Consider the following 14,769-nt stretch of genomic DNA (forward strand, 5'->3'; position numbering starts at 1 on the left):
CTAATATATATATATATATATATATATATATATATATATATATATATATATATATATATATATATAGTACAGACCAAAAGTTTGGACACACCTTCTCATTCAAAGAGTTTTCTTTATTTTCATGACTATGAAAATTGTAGAGTCACACTGAAGGCATCAAGGGCTATTTGACCAAGAAGAAGAGTGATGGGGTGCTGCGCCAGATGACCTGGCCTCCACAGTCACCGGACCTGAACCCAATCGAGATGGTTTAGGGGTGAGCTGGACCGCAGAGTGAAGGCAAAAGGGCCAACAAGTGCCAAGCATCTCTCAGGGAACTCCTTTAAGACTGTTGGAAGACCATTTCAGGTGACTACACCTCTTGAAGCTCATCAAGAGAATGCCAAGAGTGTGCAAAGCAGTAATCAAAGCAAAAGGTGGCTACTTTGAAGAACCTAGAATATGACATTTTTCAGTTGTTTCACACTTTTTTGTTATGTTTATAATTCCATATATTATTCCACATGTGTTAACTCATAGTTTTGATGCCTTCAGTTTGAATCTACAATTTTCATAGTCATGAAAATAAAGAAAACTCTTTGAATGAGAAGGTGTGTCCAAACATTTGGTCTGTACTGTATATATATATATATATATATATATATATATATATATATATATATATATATATATATATATAATGGTTTTAATGGTTATAATGGGGACTGCATTGGTTTTAATGAATATTCTAAAGGTTACTATAGGTCTCTATTAAAACTATATTTCCTTCGACTTCTGCCATTTTATGTCTACTGGATATCAATAAGAATTTGTTTATTTCATTATTTTGTTTATTTAAGCTTTGTTTCAGCTATCAGTGTTTTTTATTTTAGTAAATCTGTCCACTTGGCAGCTATCTCGACGCTCCCAGAAAGTTATCATATAATTTATCATATACTCTGGTCAACCATACAAGATTAGCCTCCAACATATTTGAATTGGGAGAGACCCAAATTCCAAATGGTTTTAAAAAAAGAGCCACAAATACTGTGTAGTTTTGACTACAATAAGACACACAGCTACTACTATGCAGCCATGTGTCTCCATTACCTAATAAGCAGAGCACCCAATACTTTATCATGTGTAATTTTACAAGTCTGACAGACCAGCCATTTTTTATAACATCTTTACTATTGGTTATTTGTGCTGAGAGGTGGTCCATACATAATACAGTACTACTTAACATAGCCTCATTTATATTTTAGGCACTTACTAGAAGGAAATAAAAAAACATACGTTTCTGAGCACATCAAAATTCTCCTAGCTATCGAATTTTATTTCAGCTTGGGATTTGTATTATTGTATTATAACACCTGCGTAGGTTAATGGGTACAAATGATAAATGGCATGATGCTAAAGGACACATGACAATATTACATTTGGTCAGTGGGCAGCTGCTATCAGCCAGAGTGAAAACTAAGCTGAGCAGCTGAGGGTCAAGTGTTTGCTCAAGGGCCAAGCAGTGGTCCTCGGGTAGTCCTTGGATTTAAACGTGCTCAGAAAGTTAAGCACTGAAACACAGCTGCTTAATACTAGTGAGCATTTCATTGCATTTGATAGTCAAAGAAGGGCTCGGGCACTTCCCAGTAATCGTGTCTGTGCTCGGACTAAAGACTCTATTTGCTTCTATTTTAAATGAAAATCAGGTATTCTACAGTCATTTATTCTACCTACTAGCTGGTTCTGCCTTGTTGCATGACAGCTGCCAACCAGGGAAAGTATGAAGCATCCAAATTTTAATTACTATTCCGAAAACACATTATGGGTAGTGACCAGTCTCAAAGGAGAGTGCCTATTTCTTCAAAAATTAGCTAATACTGACTGACAAGAAAAATGTATACCAGTACAGTATACCAAGCCTCAGCCTTCATGGTCTGCTCTCTTGGACTCATGGACATGCTATGACGGTATTTTTATTTACATTGTATTTTTGTATGTCTCACATAAAAAAGATAATATTTTATATATATAAAGAAAAGTTGAATGTTTTACTGTAAGATGGGGAGGAAAACAGGTGAGGTTACCTGGCACCGATGTACAGTGTACGGTTGACCTTTAGAACTGTCTGAATGTACAGCGGCTCCTGCCGCATGTACGAGCGATGAGCTCGGCCAAGAAACACAGGGTAACGCCTGGCAACTAAGAGAGAGAGAGAGAGAGAGAGAGAGAGAGAGAGTATGAATTAAGATAAAGAGAATTTCGAAAATGAAGTAAATAGAGAAACAGAAAGAGAATGAAAGATTGGGTATGTGGAAGATAAACAAAGAGGAAGAAATATTAGAAAGCCAAGAATCAAGATGATCCAGAGCATGAGAAAAACAAAAGAACCTTACAAGAAATAGTTCAAGATAGTGTTTTAACCATTTAAAAATAAACTAAGAGAAAATGAGATAAAGAAACAAAAGGAGAAAGAGGACGGTGGTGAGAGCGATAAGATATACATCACACTGGTTCTAGCAATGTGCCTCTAATCACACCTTCACCAGGCATGACCGATGGAAACAAGGCATGTGCCATGCTCAATGCCTTACACCTCGCTCTACTGCTGTTTCCCATTGTTAGAACTGTTGCACGCACATAATCACATGCACGCACACACACACACACATACACACAAAACACACCATGCAATACAGCTGGAAATTTGTTGACACATTTTGCTTCCAGTCTCCATGTGCTTACATGTTTTACAGCAGAAACAGCTGTTGGCTTACAGCAAATAAACAACTCTCTTTATTATTGCTGTATTGTAGCACTGGGAATATAATCAGGAAAATTAATGCTCTTAATAATTCAGTAGTATTGATTTATTATATGGATATAAACAATTGCTGCCAAAAATATTAAAAAGGTAAGAACAGTTATGTTTTTGCTATACACTGAAGACATTTGTGACTTAATCTAGAAGGCCCAAACCTGTTCTAGCAATACCCCTGACAAGGCACAAAGGGAGCTCCATGAGTTGAATGGACGTAAGATGGAAGTACTATTACTAGGACCACATGCAGCTAGAAGTAAACATTCTGATTATGTAGGATCTCTGGATGATGTTTCCGTCTTAGTGTGTACAGCAGTCAAAGACCTTGGTGTGATTATTGACCATAGTCTTTGAAAAATTTGAAATATGATGTTGTTAGAGGATGCAGAAAAACTAGTTCATGCTTTTGTCACATTGAGATTAGACTACTGCAATGCTTGGGTGTTTGAGTAAGTGCATTAATAAGCTTCAGTTAGTCCAGAATGCAGCAGCAAGAGTCCTCACTAGATCTAGAAAATAACAGGCAGACCACATCACCCCTGTTTTAATAACCCCTGTCTACACTATACTACTTGTCTTTTATACCAGAGATCCTTCATGCCTGTGTAACCTTCTGGCTCTCTCTTTTAGTTATGATGCCACTTCTTGCCGTAGTCCCCAACTGCACAGTATCCTTAACTTTTACACAACAATAAGGATACTTAATAATCCATATCCTTCTCTCCCTGTCACCAATTTCTCTCTCTCTCTCTCTCTCTCTCTCTCTCTCTCTCTCTCTCTTGCTTTCTTTTTTCTTTCTCTTGATCCTGAGGTTCCAGTGTCCTGTTCCTGCCCGTCTCCTCTTCTTGGATCTGCCCACTTCATCCCAGCCTGCCTCTGGATAGTGGCCACTCTGTGCAGCTGGGGATGGTTTCACATCAACGGCCTGGGGATTCATTAAATTATGGCATAACACCGGAGCTTTGAGGATGGATTTGGACTCTACTTAATGTCAACAGTCTGCTACACTGAATCCGGACTACAGGAAAGACAAGGAAAGGACTTCATTTAGGACAAAATTAGACTTGTAAAGAACATCTTATTCATTCTTTCTTACCACATTATCAGTGTAAAGCTGCTGAGACAATGTCCATTGTTAAAAGTGATATACAAATAAACATTTATTGAATTGGATTCCTTCACCTTTACCCTGGCAAGTGTGTTGGTGATTGTTGTTTTTTCTGTTTTTATATATAGCTCTCACAATGTTTTTGTTCTACTGCTTTTTCTACTTTCTTTACATGTGAAACCCAGGCCAAAAGTAGACATTCAGAGTTTTAACTGTTTAAACAATCAATATAACATGGCACACCTAGGCAACATGAAATTCTTCAAAGTCTTGTCAGTTGTAATATTTTTGATAACTTAAATAATGGCAGGTTCAAACAAAAGGTTCTATGTTAAATGCTATGTTTTAATACATTAATTTGTAAATGGCAGGACATAAAAGCTGAATTTCTGATCTGTTGTCTAGTATTTATCTTTTAATCTCAAACTTAAATGTTTTCAGTGTATAGACAAAAATATAAGTGGCTTTAAAATTAGTTTTAATGTTGCATAGGTACAAGTTTGCACGATCCTTTAAACTTTTTTAGTTACCACATAAATGGTGCAATCCATTCCGAAGTAATGAAACATACACAGGGAAATGCTCAAGCAATGTTTGTAGGGTCATTCCAAGCTGATGTGTTGAAAACGAACAGCTTTAAAATGCCTTTGGTAAAGGTCATTACTGGAAAAAACTACCGACATCCTCTTTCCTCCCAATATTCTTCATTAAGTGAATAATAATATGATCGTGGCATTAAGGTTACATTTAGTTGAATAATATTTAATTGTATGCAGCACATCAGCTTTTTTGGTCCCTTATTTTAGAGCAGCACACAGAATGCAACTAGCACAATACATGTTTATTGTAGTGGCTTTTTAGGAGAATGATTGGTTCTGATCATTTCGACAGGAACAACTAATTTACACTGGCTTGGAATGCACGACAAAGAGGCTTTTAAATCTTTTGTCTGACAATTATTTATATACAAAATAATTAAAAGAATACTCCAACATTTCAGTCTAATCTCTGTCCACATCATGGGCAGTGTGCTGCCAATTACAACAAGAAGTCATTTCATTATGTTTCACCACTAAGGATATCACCTGGTTACTTCCTCTTGCCTGCATGTATACATGACTGCCAAGTATGATGTAGCATTTTCAATTAAAACTGCTGTCATATATCCATCTATTCTCTTCTTCTTCAGAGCAGATGTACACCATATGGAGATATCCTCTTGTGTCTACAGGCTACAGGTATACCCTTTCAAAGCTAAAAAAACAACCTCTTTTTGTATTCCTCCTTGTTGAACCATTAGCTTTATGGTAATCATCCCATCATAGCATTGCAAGCCTTGTTGATTGTGGTTCTCATTTGCAGACCTGGAAAACAGACAGGTCTGCCTCACTGTGCTCTATACATAGCCTTTGGTACTGGCCCATGACTAACATCACCGTCTATTACAGGCTTCATATTACTGATGCACTGATCTAATTGTATAGAATTTATAGAAAGTAAGTAGGCTGCAGATTCCTGCTTGTGGCCACAAAAATAATTGATAAGACCTTGGTTTCTACTACAGCTTTTTTTTCTGGTGAACCTTCACATTTCTTCAATGGAGAGCAAACTAGCTGTCTAAAACAGTTGAGAGACATAAGATCCCTTTTAAGGTCACTTGTACCCATAGGTTTGACTACAAAGAAAGAGTCAAGAAAACAGTCTTAAAGACAAGATCTCTATACAAGTCTTTACAAAACTTTAGCAGGGTTTCTTCTGCTATTATTCTTTCTCTCCCTGGGAGGTCCCTCCTTTCAAACCTTTTAAAAATGTTGAACTGAAACAAGTGTCTGTAAACTGCTTAGGTTTTTCTTTTATTGTGACCACTGGCAATTAGCCTGTCTAACATGTGTTGGTGGCCAGACAGCTCCAGAGTGACCTTGTGTTTAAATGCCAGATTTCTGCCCAAGGTCATGTGACTTTGTGTATGACCCTGTAGAAGTAATGAATGAGTACCTGCACTTGGTTCCTTGCTGTGCTGCATACATAACTTTTGGTACTATTTAGACTGGATAGGTGTCAACCAAATGTTAATCCTTTATTTAGGAAAGAATCAGTGGCCTAAAATCTTCTTTTTTTTGTTATATTGTTAAAAGGGCTGAAGCAGAACTCTTATTTTGTTCTCCTCTTCAGAAATGGCATGAACCTAGTGAGAACCTAAAAAGGTGTATGCCGCAGGGTGTATGCCAAGAGTCATAGAACCACAATTACTATGATTTTTACTACACAAAAAAATAAAGGGATTCTTAGGTAGTTTTATCTAATGTCTAACTGGAAAAATACAGTAAAGATTAATTGTGGTTACTTACATTTTCTCTATTATTTTGTGGCATTCGTGCATGAGCAGAGCCAAAACGGTGTTCCTAATATATATAACCACAAATTTCATCTCTGAAAAAGTAATCCCTTAACAGAAAGTACAAATTATATCATTAAATTGTATAAAAAATACATTACAATGAAAAAAACTGAACAGCTGTAAGTGAGATAAAAGGGGTTTTTGTTATTCACTCAGGAAAAAATGTTTCTTCTATAGTAATTGCACATAAGCTGCAGATTAAGTAGCGAGAGATTTGGCTGAGAAATGCTGGAGAATTGAATAAGGAGAAACAGAGAAAAGAAAAACTACTATTTAGGCCTAAATCTAAGTAAATACATTGTGTGCTAAACTCCAGGTATTTTTGAAGACCTAGTTAACTGGGATAAGCTGTTTTGGATTTCCAGGAGCAAGGCTGACAACAATATTCTAGCATCATTATGCATAAAAACAGACAAGCATTTTATTTATGTTTTAAAATAACACTAAAATGACTAAACTGGTAAAATGTTGCCACTTATCTAATAAACAAATCCATTACCCTGTGCTTTTACACTCTGGGTGCAAAACATTGCAATCATATCACTCAAATCACAATATTTTTCATTATGTTGTGCAATTCAAAAACCATCTTTCGCTAATTAATTTTGTTCTTGCCCATTCTTGCCTGACAAGTTTCAAATGTACGGTCCTATCCTTCTGGCTCATATGAGCTTGTTCTCAAATTCTTAGACGTCTCATGAGATTTTTCTTTACTGGTCACGGTTGAAATCCCGTTGGGCCCTGTCCAAATGTCACCCTTCAGCTGCTGTAATTGGTGGGGTACAAGATGCGGATGGTGGAGGCGGGGAAGGGGCTTACCCTCAGCAGGGGTGGAGATTAAAGGGCCTGGTTCCTCTGGAAACGAGCAGGCAGCCAATTGGAGAACAGCCAGGAGAATCAGGAGGAAGAAGGTGTGGGTTGTCATGATATCGGCTGCCAGAACTGTTTGGGACAAAAAGATGGATTGCAATGTTAGTGAAGTAGACATCCAAACACAAATACTCTATATGCATTTATTACACTGACTAGCACGTGCCGTTTCATGTAGCGCAGTCCATGTTCAGCCAAAATTACTTGAGCATATATTCCTTTTAATTATCTTAATTGAATAAAGCCAAAAGGCTACTTCACAGATATGGATCTGTTATAGAAGCAACTATTATATACTGTGATTTAGATGTGGAGGGTAGAAACCAATCTTTTGCTCAGTCGTATAGACATTCAGTCATTATTCATCCATTCAACTTCAGATTTGTGGTGGATTCAGAGCCAGAAACACTGGGAGCAAGGCAGCAGCATAGTCTGGATGCGCTGCCAATCCATTGCAGGGTGGCACAGACACCTATTTGCACACTCGTTCACACTTAGGGGCAGACTGGAACAGCTAATCCATCTACCAGCATGTTCTAGGAGGTGGGAGGAGACAAGAAAAACACACTGACTTGGGGAGAACACACAGAAAAGTAATCCCAATCAAGATCAACTCTCACTATCACCAATAATGGACAATTTAATCGATGATCTATAAAGATTTTCCCATTGCCTGTTTAAAAGCAATGATTGATCTAAACTGGAAGCTGGGATTTGTGATTATCTGAAAACGGGTTTGTAGTCCCTGCTGAAACCTCAACCCATTACAGAATTCTGTTGGATCCCAATGGGTTTTTAACAGAGGTGGTAAGTAACAAAGTACAAATACTTTATTACTGTACTTAAGTAGATTTTTCTGGTATCAGTACTTTACTTCACTTTATTTTCTGACAAGACTTTCACTCTACATTTTTACACAAATATCTGTACTTTCGATTTCTTAAATTTTAAAAACTGGCTCGTTACTTTAGTTTTAATCTATTTGGTGAAATGTAAATTTTTTTGTCTTCTCACTGCACACCGTTTTCAGCCCATCAACCTGTGATCTGCCATGACGCACATAATTAACCCTTTGGGGTCGACAAATGCACACATTTTGTGGCATTTTTTCCTCATAACGATGAAAAAAACTTAAATCTGCTTTCATTCGTACACACTCATAATAACAACAAAACCCTGTGCGTTTGTAAAATAAAGCAAACAGACAGGGGGCGCTCTCTGCCATCTCTCTTCACAGACACACAAATAAAACAACCCGAATCCCAGTAAATATTTGCCTCACAGGTATAATAAATACATGTATAGAAATCTTGAAAGTTAACCAATTCACATTGAATACAAATATTCTCTGATTATGTAATCCATATGAAAGTTATGAGAGGTACAGTTTCTCTGGTATCACCTCATTAACCGTCCGTGTGGGAACATAGCAAAAGCTTCGTTTGAATTGACGTAATTCAATACATCATAATTACTTTTAAACTTTAACAAGAATATTTTGACTTCATGCTCTATGTTGAGTTTGGTTTCACGAATAATAAACATACATTGCGTAAGGCATCAATATTTCATTATGCCCATGTTGATTAGAGTATAAAAAAAATTTGTAAGTATTCATTTAAAGTACATTTGGAAAAGATAAAAATGTGCGATTAAGTAAATGAATAATCGTGAGTAAAATCACAGCAATCATGCAATTAATCGCGATTAAATATTTTAATCGATTGACAGCAATAATATGAATATGATGTGGCGTCCAGTTATCAGCATGACAGTAAACAGGTAGTAGTAATGGTTACTTTTTACTTAAGTACATGTCAATGCCCAAACTTCCTTAATTTATCTTGAGTAAAAAAGAATAGTCAGAAGTTTTACCTGAGTATTTTAAAACATGAATCGCTGTACTTCTGCTTAAGTGAAGTGTACTTTTGCCACCACTGGTTTTTAATGCTCTGTAATGGTTACTAATGGCTTAACTAATGTTATTATAGTGGTAATTTATATATAATATATTAAAAAAAATTTTGTAGTGTATAAGTTTATATTATTCTAAACCTTATGTTCATACTTTATAGCTATACTTATATTTATAATATACTTTATACTTGAATACTTTGTTTTTTTTTTTACTTTATTTTATTTTCATATTTAGTTTTATTTTTATGTTTACAGTCATAAAAAAAGCATTTCAATAAATGTCGTACTATGTGAAAAATAAAATGTAAAAATTGACTTTTTTAATTATCTATGAAAAAAGGCTCTACAGTAGCGGTCCCCAACCTTTTTTGCGCCACAGACAGGTTTAACGTTTTTGTTCATTTTGCTAGCTTGTGGGGTTTAAATTTAGCGGTAATGTATTATGTGTTACCAACCAGAGCAGCTTCTTTAAGAAGGTAGTGGATGTAGGTAAGACACGTGACGTGAGGCATCTTGACATGCATCAAGAGTGAGTCATAGACAGATGTGGCGAAGAGAATCAGGTAATTTTCCAAAATAAAACATTGTTCAGAATCAGACAATAAATAAAACAGAAATAATGTAAGTTATGCAGATGTAGATTCTTTCTGTGTGGGCTGGGACCAGTTGACCCACGGACCAGTGCCGGTGACTTGACTTGACTTGACTTGACTTGACTACTGTTGAGGTCCATTACCTGATACATACTATAATATTTCATGCAATGGAATGTCTTGGTAAAGTTCATGGATTAAAGTTTAACATTGACCAATCAGCTGGTTGATAAACTAAATAATCAGCACTGTAATATTTGAAACTTACATATACAGAATACATACAAATATTCATCATCATCATCAGCAACAAACAGTACTGGTCTCCACTACCACAAATGTTCTGGGGCCAAAAATTCCAATGCCTTGTTCAGAGGGAAAAGAATCTAGGACAAGATATTAGCTATAAAAAAAAACTAATAAAGTAGTGCATCAGGTCGAGACATACTAAAATGCAAATACTGACTATCAGACATAGGACACAATCCTTTTAATACATGTAATAAAATGACTTTATTAAAAGGCCAAGACTATGTAATAGTATTTCTCAGTGTTACTTATTAAAGACGTGTTTCTATACACCTTTACTATTTTAATTATGTTAATAAGCCAACAATGCACGTACTTCGCTTGGAAAGAATATAATAACCTGCCAATGAACCTTTGATTGTGCTTTCCAGTAAAAAAGAAAAAAAGCCTCTATGACTAAGCTGATTCATCATATTAATAACGTGTAAGACATTTTAAACTTTAAAATATTCTGTTCAGATATGATCTTTTTCCGTTCACATTCGTTCCTTTATATGCAAATTCTTTGATATTTTAGACGAAATCTTTATGATAATATTCACAATATTTGAGTGATACTTTGACAATACTGTAACTAAATATGATCATGCCAGTAAATTGACTCAGACATAATTAAGAAAGACAAAGAGCGACATGAGAGACACAGAGTTTAGAGAAGAAAGATTATTCTCTCTTATAATGCTTTGTTCTGTTTCAGAAGCAAAACGATGAAAAACGGCTGCAATTGAAACAAATTACGTCTTTGGTATTTGAGGCAACCTCAGAAAAACATCTGCGCTGACTGTACATGGATACGTTTGTGTGTGTGTGCTTGCATGTGGTGTATGCGCACACGTGTGTAACTGTAAAAATGCTAGACAACAGCTTTTATCTCGGGCAATCACTTTGCCAGAATGCTTCCAGATTGAAGGTGTGAAGTCCGCCTTCTTCACAGACAACCCACAATTAAGAGTCTGAAGACAGACCACACACAGACACACTCAGCAGTAATGATGAACAATTTCCTATTTAAGCAGAGGAAGGATGCCTGCTCTGAGTGACCAGTTCAAAAGGGCACGTAACAAGGGACGCCACCATCTGCTCATCACTTTTTCCCCTTTTTTTCCCCAGGTCCTTCCCTCCTCGTCATTCACATAGTGAATTCCTCTGCACATTGTTTAATTGCCTGATGATTTATGGCAGTTTGTCAAAGCTCCTTTTTTTCCAGCACATTACCCACGCGCGCAAACAGCAAACAGCAGTTTGGAACGCAGACGCACAGTCAACACGACATAACAAAAGACTTCAATCTACACACAGCTTCCCTGCTGCTGTATACCACATCTCTGAGGCTCCAAACACAAAGCCGACACAATCGATTATTTCTAATCAGCTGGACTGAATGAGGGGAGAGAAAAGAACGTATTATAGAGATTTGGAATTCACAGTCCCTAAGAGACAAATAGTGTAGACTTTTTCCTTTTCTCTCCTGTGTAGCTAGATGTCTGGTGATTGATTATATGGTGGAGAAAAGAAAATTGGGGATCTGGGACAATACCAGAGTTATGTCTTACGTCTGGATTCTACAGTATATACAACTCACTTCTGTTCACTTCCTTTAACAATTTTATCAAGGTTAAGGTTACAGGGAATACCATACTGGGTAAAGAATCCATCACAGGGCACTATTAGTCTACACAATCACACACTACCTTAGCAAATCCACCTCCGGGCAAATTTTTTGGGAAGCTGAGAGAAAAAACATACACTATGTGTTGTAATTAATTTTAAAATGATTACACATATCTACCTTTTACCTGGACACAAATAGCATATGGTGTTCTATATTTCATTTTCTTAATCCCATAATGGCTAATAATAATGCACCTTTGTCCACCCCACATGCCTGTGAGACCGCCTGTGCCTCCTTTTCTACCCACCTAGCCATCAAAACAGTTTTGAACTGTTGGTCTGTTTTGTTAAAAATGCTGGCCTATAATTAGCTGGCAAGTATGACAAATGATAGCTATCCATTGAGTGAGATACTAATAGCAAATACTGCTGAACACAATGTTAGCAAAGATGACTAGCAATCTGGCGCAGTGTTAGAGCAGAGCATGTTAGAATTATATACTCTAGGCAAAGCTGTAATGTAATTAACACCTGCATTTTACATGCAATTGAACTAATGTCCTTTCTATTACACACAACCTATACCTACACACAAACTTATGCTAGCAAACATGGGTTTAAAGATTGCTATATTTTTAGTGAACCAATAATGGCATATCCCTGCGTAATTACTCATATTGTTAGCTAACAGGATAATTATAAGCAAAATGCTGTGTTGAAGCAGCTGAATTAATGTTGGTGAACTAATATTAAAGCTATTGTGTTAGCAAAAATGCAAGCCTAAAGTTAGCTAGCAACCAAAACTAATGATCGGTATCTTTTTAATGAACTAATAATTGTGCATCCTCCTGCTAAAGACATGATGCGAGCTAAGCTCACTGGCAATTTGAATAATTACCACAGTATTGTGTTTAAGTAGGTTAGCTAATGTTGGTAATGTAAAAAAAAGAAAAATTAAACCAGAATTTTACATTTTGCCCTGGTGGTAATTGTGACAGACACTTATTATGTGTGAGCTGTTATCTATTTGGATTCCCAATGTGAGAATATAGAACTATATTTCCAACAACTCCATGACCTGAAGCACACAAAGAACATAATAAGTATAACACCATGGACCTGCTGTTTTAAAGTCTGTTAGCTTTATGATACAACACATTTTTATCGGATGTAATAACAACACTGATTATGATTCGCTGGTGGAGATGATTATAGGTGTTGAGGATACATTTATATGATGCTGCGTTTATGCGCTTCTGTTTTATATAATGCCGTTTCAGATTGCTAATTTTTGTCAGATGCACCGCATGTATTTCTCTGGTTTCATATTGCATATGTTGCTCCTCAGCAGTGCAATGCCATATTATCGAGTGTTCCTTTTTTCTAGCAGCCAATGCAATTATGAGTGTTCCAGAGAGATAAAACACAGAATAATGTAATTAAGGCATCCCTTCGGGGGTGGTCGAGCGAGGGAGAATATGAGACATGACAGCGAGGATTTGAGACCAAGCGATCACCTGATGCATTCAGTAACGAGTTGCTAAATTAATAGCAACCCTACAAGGCTTATGCTTCATTATTTACTTACAGTTTCATAAGGCACAGAGGGAAGAATATGAGATTCTTACCCTTCTCATATGATGACTGTGTAATTATATACTGAAGAAAAGCAGTCAGTCGAATTCAAGAGAGATGAAATCAAAACAGGAAACCAACATAAAAAGCCCCCTTTGGATTCTTTGTCGAAAAATATAAATGTGTGCAAAAGACAGACTGTGAGAAAGAAGTAAGAGAAAGACAGAGGGAGAAAAGAGAGACAGAGACAGGGAGAACCTTTATGGACAAGGGCCAACAAAGGAACCATATAAACAAAACAAAGGAACCAGAGGGCACACCAGGCTAACAAACACCATAAAATCTGTTAAAGAAGATACAAGTTGCTTGGAACTGTCCTCTAGTTCTCTCCTCCTTCACCTACCAGTCTCTCTATTCATCTTGCTGCCACCCGTTTACTGCTCTCTCAGCTCCTTTGCATGGAGGGTCGGTCACAGAGATCAAAGTTCATGTTGTTTTTTATTTTCTTCCTATTAGGCTAGAACCTATGGCAGACAATTGCTAAGAGACCACAGTATGGACAATCACAGAAAATATTCCTGGGTTGAAGCCTTTCTGTCTTATCGAAATCATAAAACTTGTTCCCCTGTGGCTGTGTGAAGGACACTAATAAGAACCACAGCAGGAAGCCCAAATGCCACCGCATTATAAAAGCTGAGCAAAACAGTCCTGAATGCAGTACTAACAGTCAGTCAGGGCTTAAGCACGGATGGACAGCATGCATATGAAATGTCATGTGTAATTTGTATTCAGTGGTCAAAAAGTTTTTCTGTTGACATGTAAACTGATATTCAAGCTGACAATGACACCAGAGTTGCTCTGTGACTAGAACTTCTTTGCAGCACCATTGTTAAGCCCCAGTTGACTTAGGCAGACTTAGAGAGGAGCTCAGAAACTACAAACTGCACAGTTTTTTCACACACTGGACATCAATGGATAAAGTTCTGAAATACTCTGTAAGCATAAAAGAATGCAAAATATCTGTTGCACACTTTAAAAATGTTCTGACTTTGATGCACTATTATTATTATTATTATTATTATTATTATTATTATTATTATTATTATTTTTATTATTATTATTATTAATTAGCACTAAATTATAGGATGCGCTGGATCAAGTGCTATTTTATAAGTCGGCAAATAAGGTACCGGATGAGTATAAAGTTTTTGATTTGTATTGCAGTCTTTTCATTCACGTATCATTTATTTTTGCATTAGACAATTTTTTTTAATTTGGAAAATAATGACTTGCATTTATTTTAGATTGAAATAAAATTGTTCCTTTAGTTTTCATTGTTTGTCTCTTGATGGTTTTAAGATGGTGATTTAGACACTACTGAAAGCCATGCAGCCGCCTAAGCATTAATACACACAGGTGATTTTAATAACAGAATATCAGCTCAAGGAGCTGCATAATCTGACTCTCAATATGCAGAACTTTCTTTGCGTAAATATACATGTCACTTTTGAACTTAAAGTCACTTTTCGCCTTTTGTGAGAAATAAAACAAAAAGATCACTTAGTAGAGCAACAAAACCGACTTCTGCACT

General features: G+C 36.4%; 1 protein-coding gene across 2 annotated transcripts in view; it reads right to left on the reverse strand.

Moving 5' to 3' along the window:
- sema6ba (sema domain, transmembrane domain (TM), and cytoplasmic domain, (semaphorin) 6Ba) overlaps positions 1 to 14,769 on the reverse strand; it is a 150,200-nt gene that overhangs the window by 63,919 nt on the left and 71,512 nt on the right. For both annotated transcript variants that reach the window (XM_046876946.1, XM_046876945.1), the window contains exons 2-3: positions 7,123 to 7,245; positions 2,064 to 2,178 (exon numbers count right to left, since the gene is read on the reverse strand). In XM_046876946.1, coding sequence (XP_046732902.1) covers positions 2,064 to 2,178; positions 7,123 to 7,228 — 221 coding nt within the window. In that variant the 5' untranslated portion in view covers positions 7,229 to 7,245. The remainder of the gene's footprint in view (positions 1 to 2,063; positions 2,179 to 7,122; positions 7,246 to 14,769) is intronic.

This window comes from Silurus meridionalis, chromosome 20, assembly GCF_014805685.1.
Source record: "Silurus meridionalis isolate SWU-2019-XX chromosome 20, ASM1480568v1, whole genome shotgun sequence".
NCBI lineage: Eukaryota > Metazoa > Chordata > Actinopteri > Siluriformes > Siluridae > Silurus > Silurus meridionalis.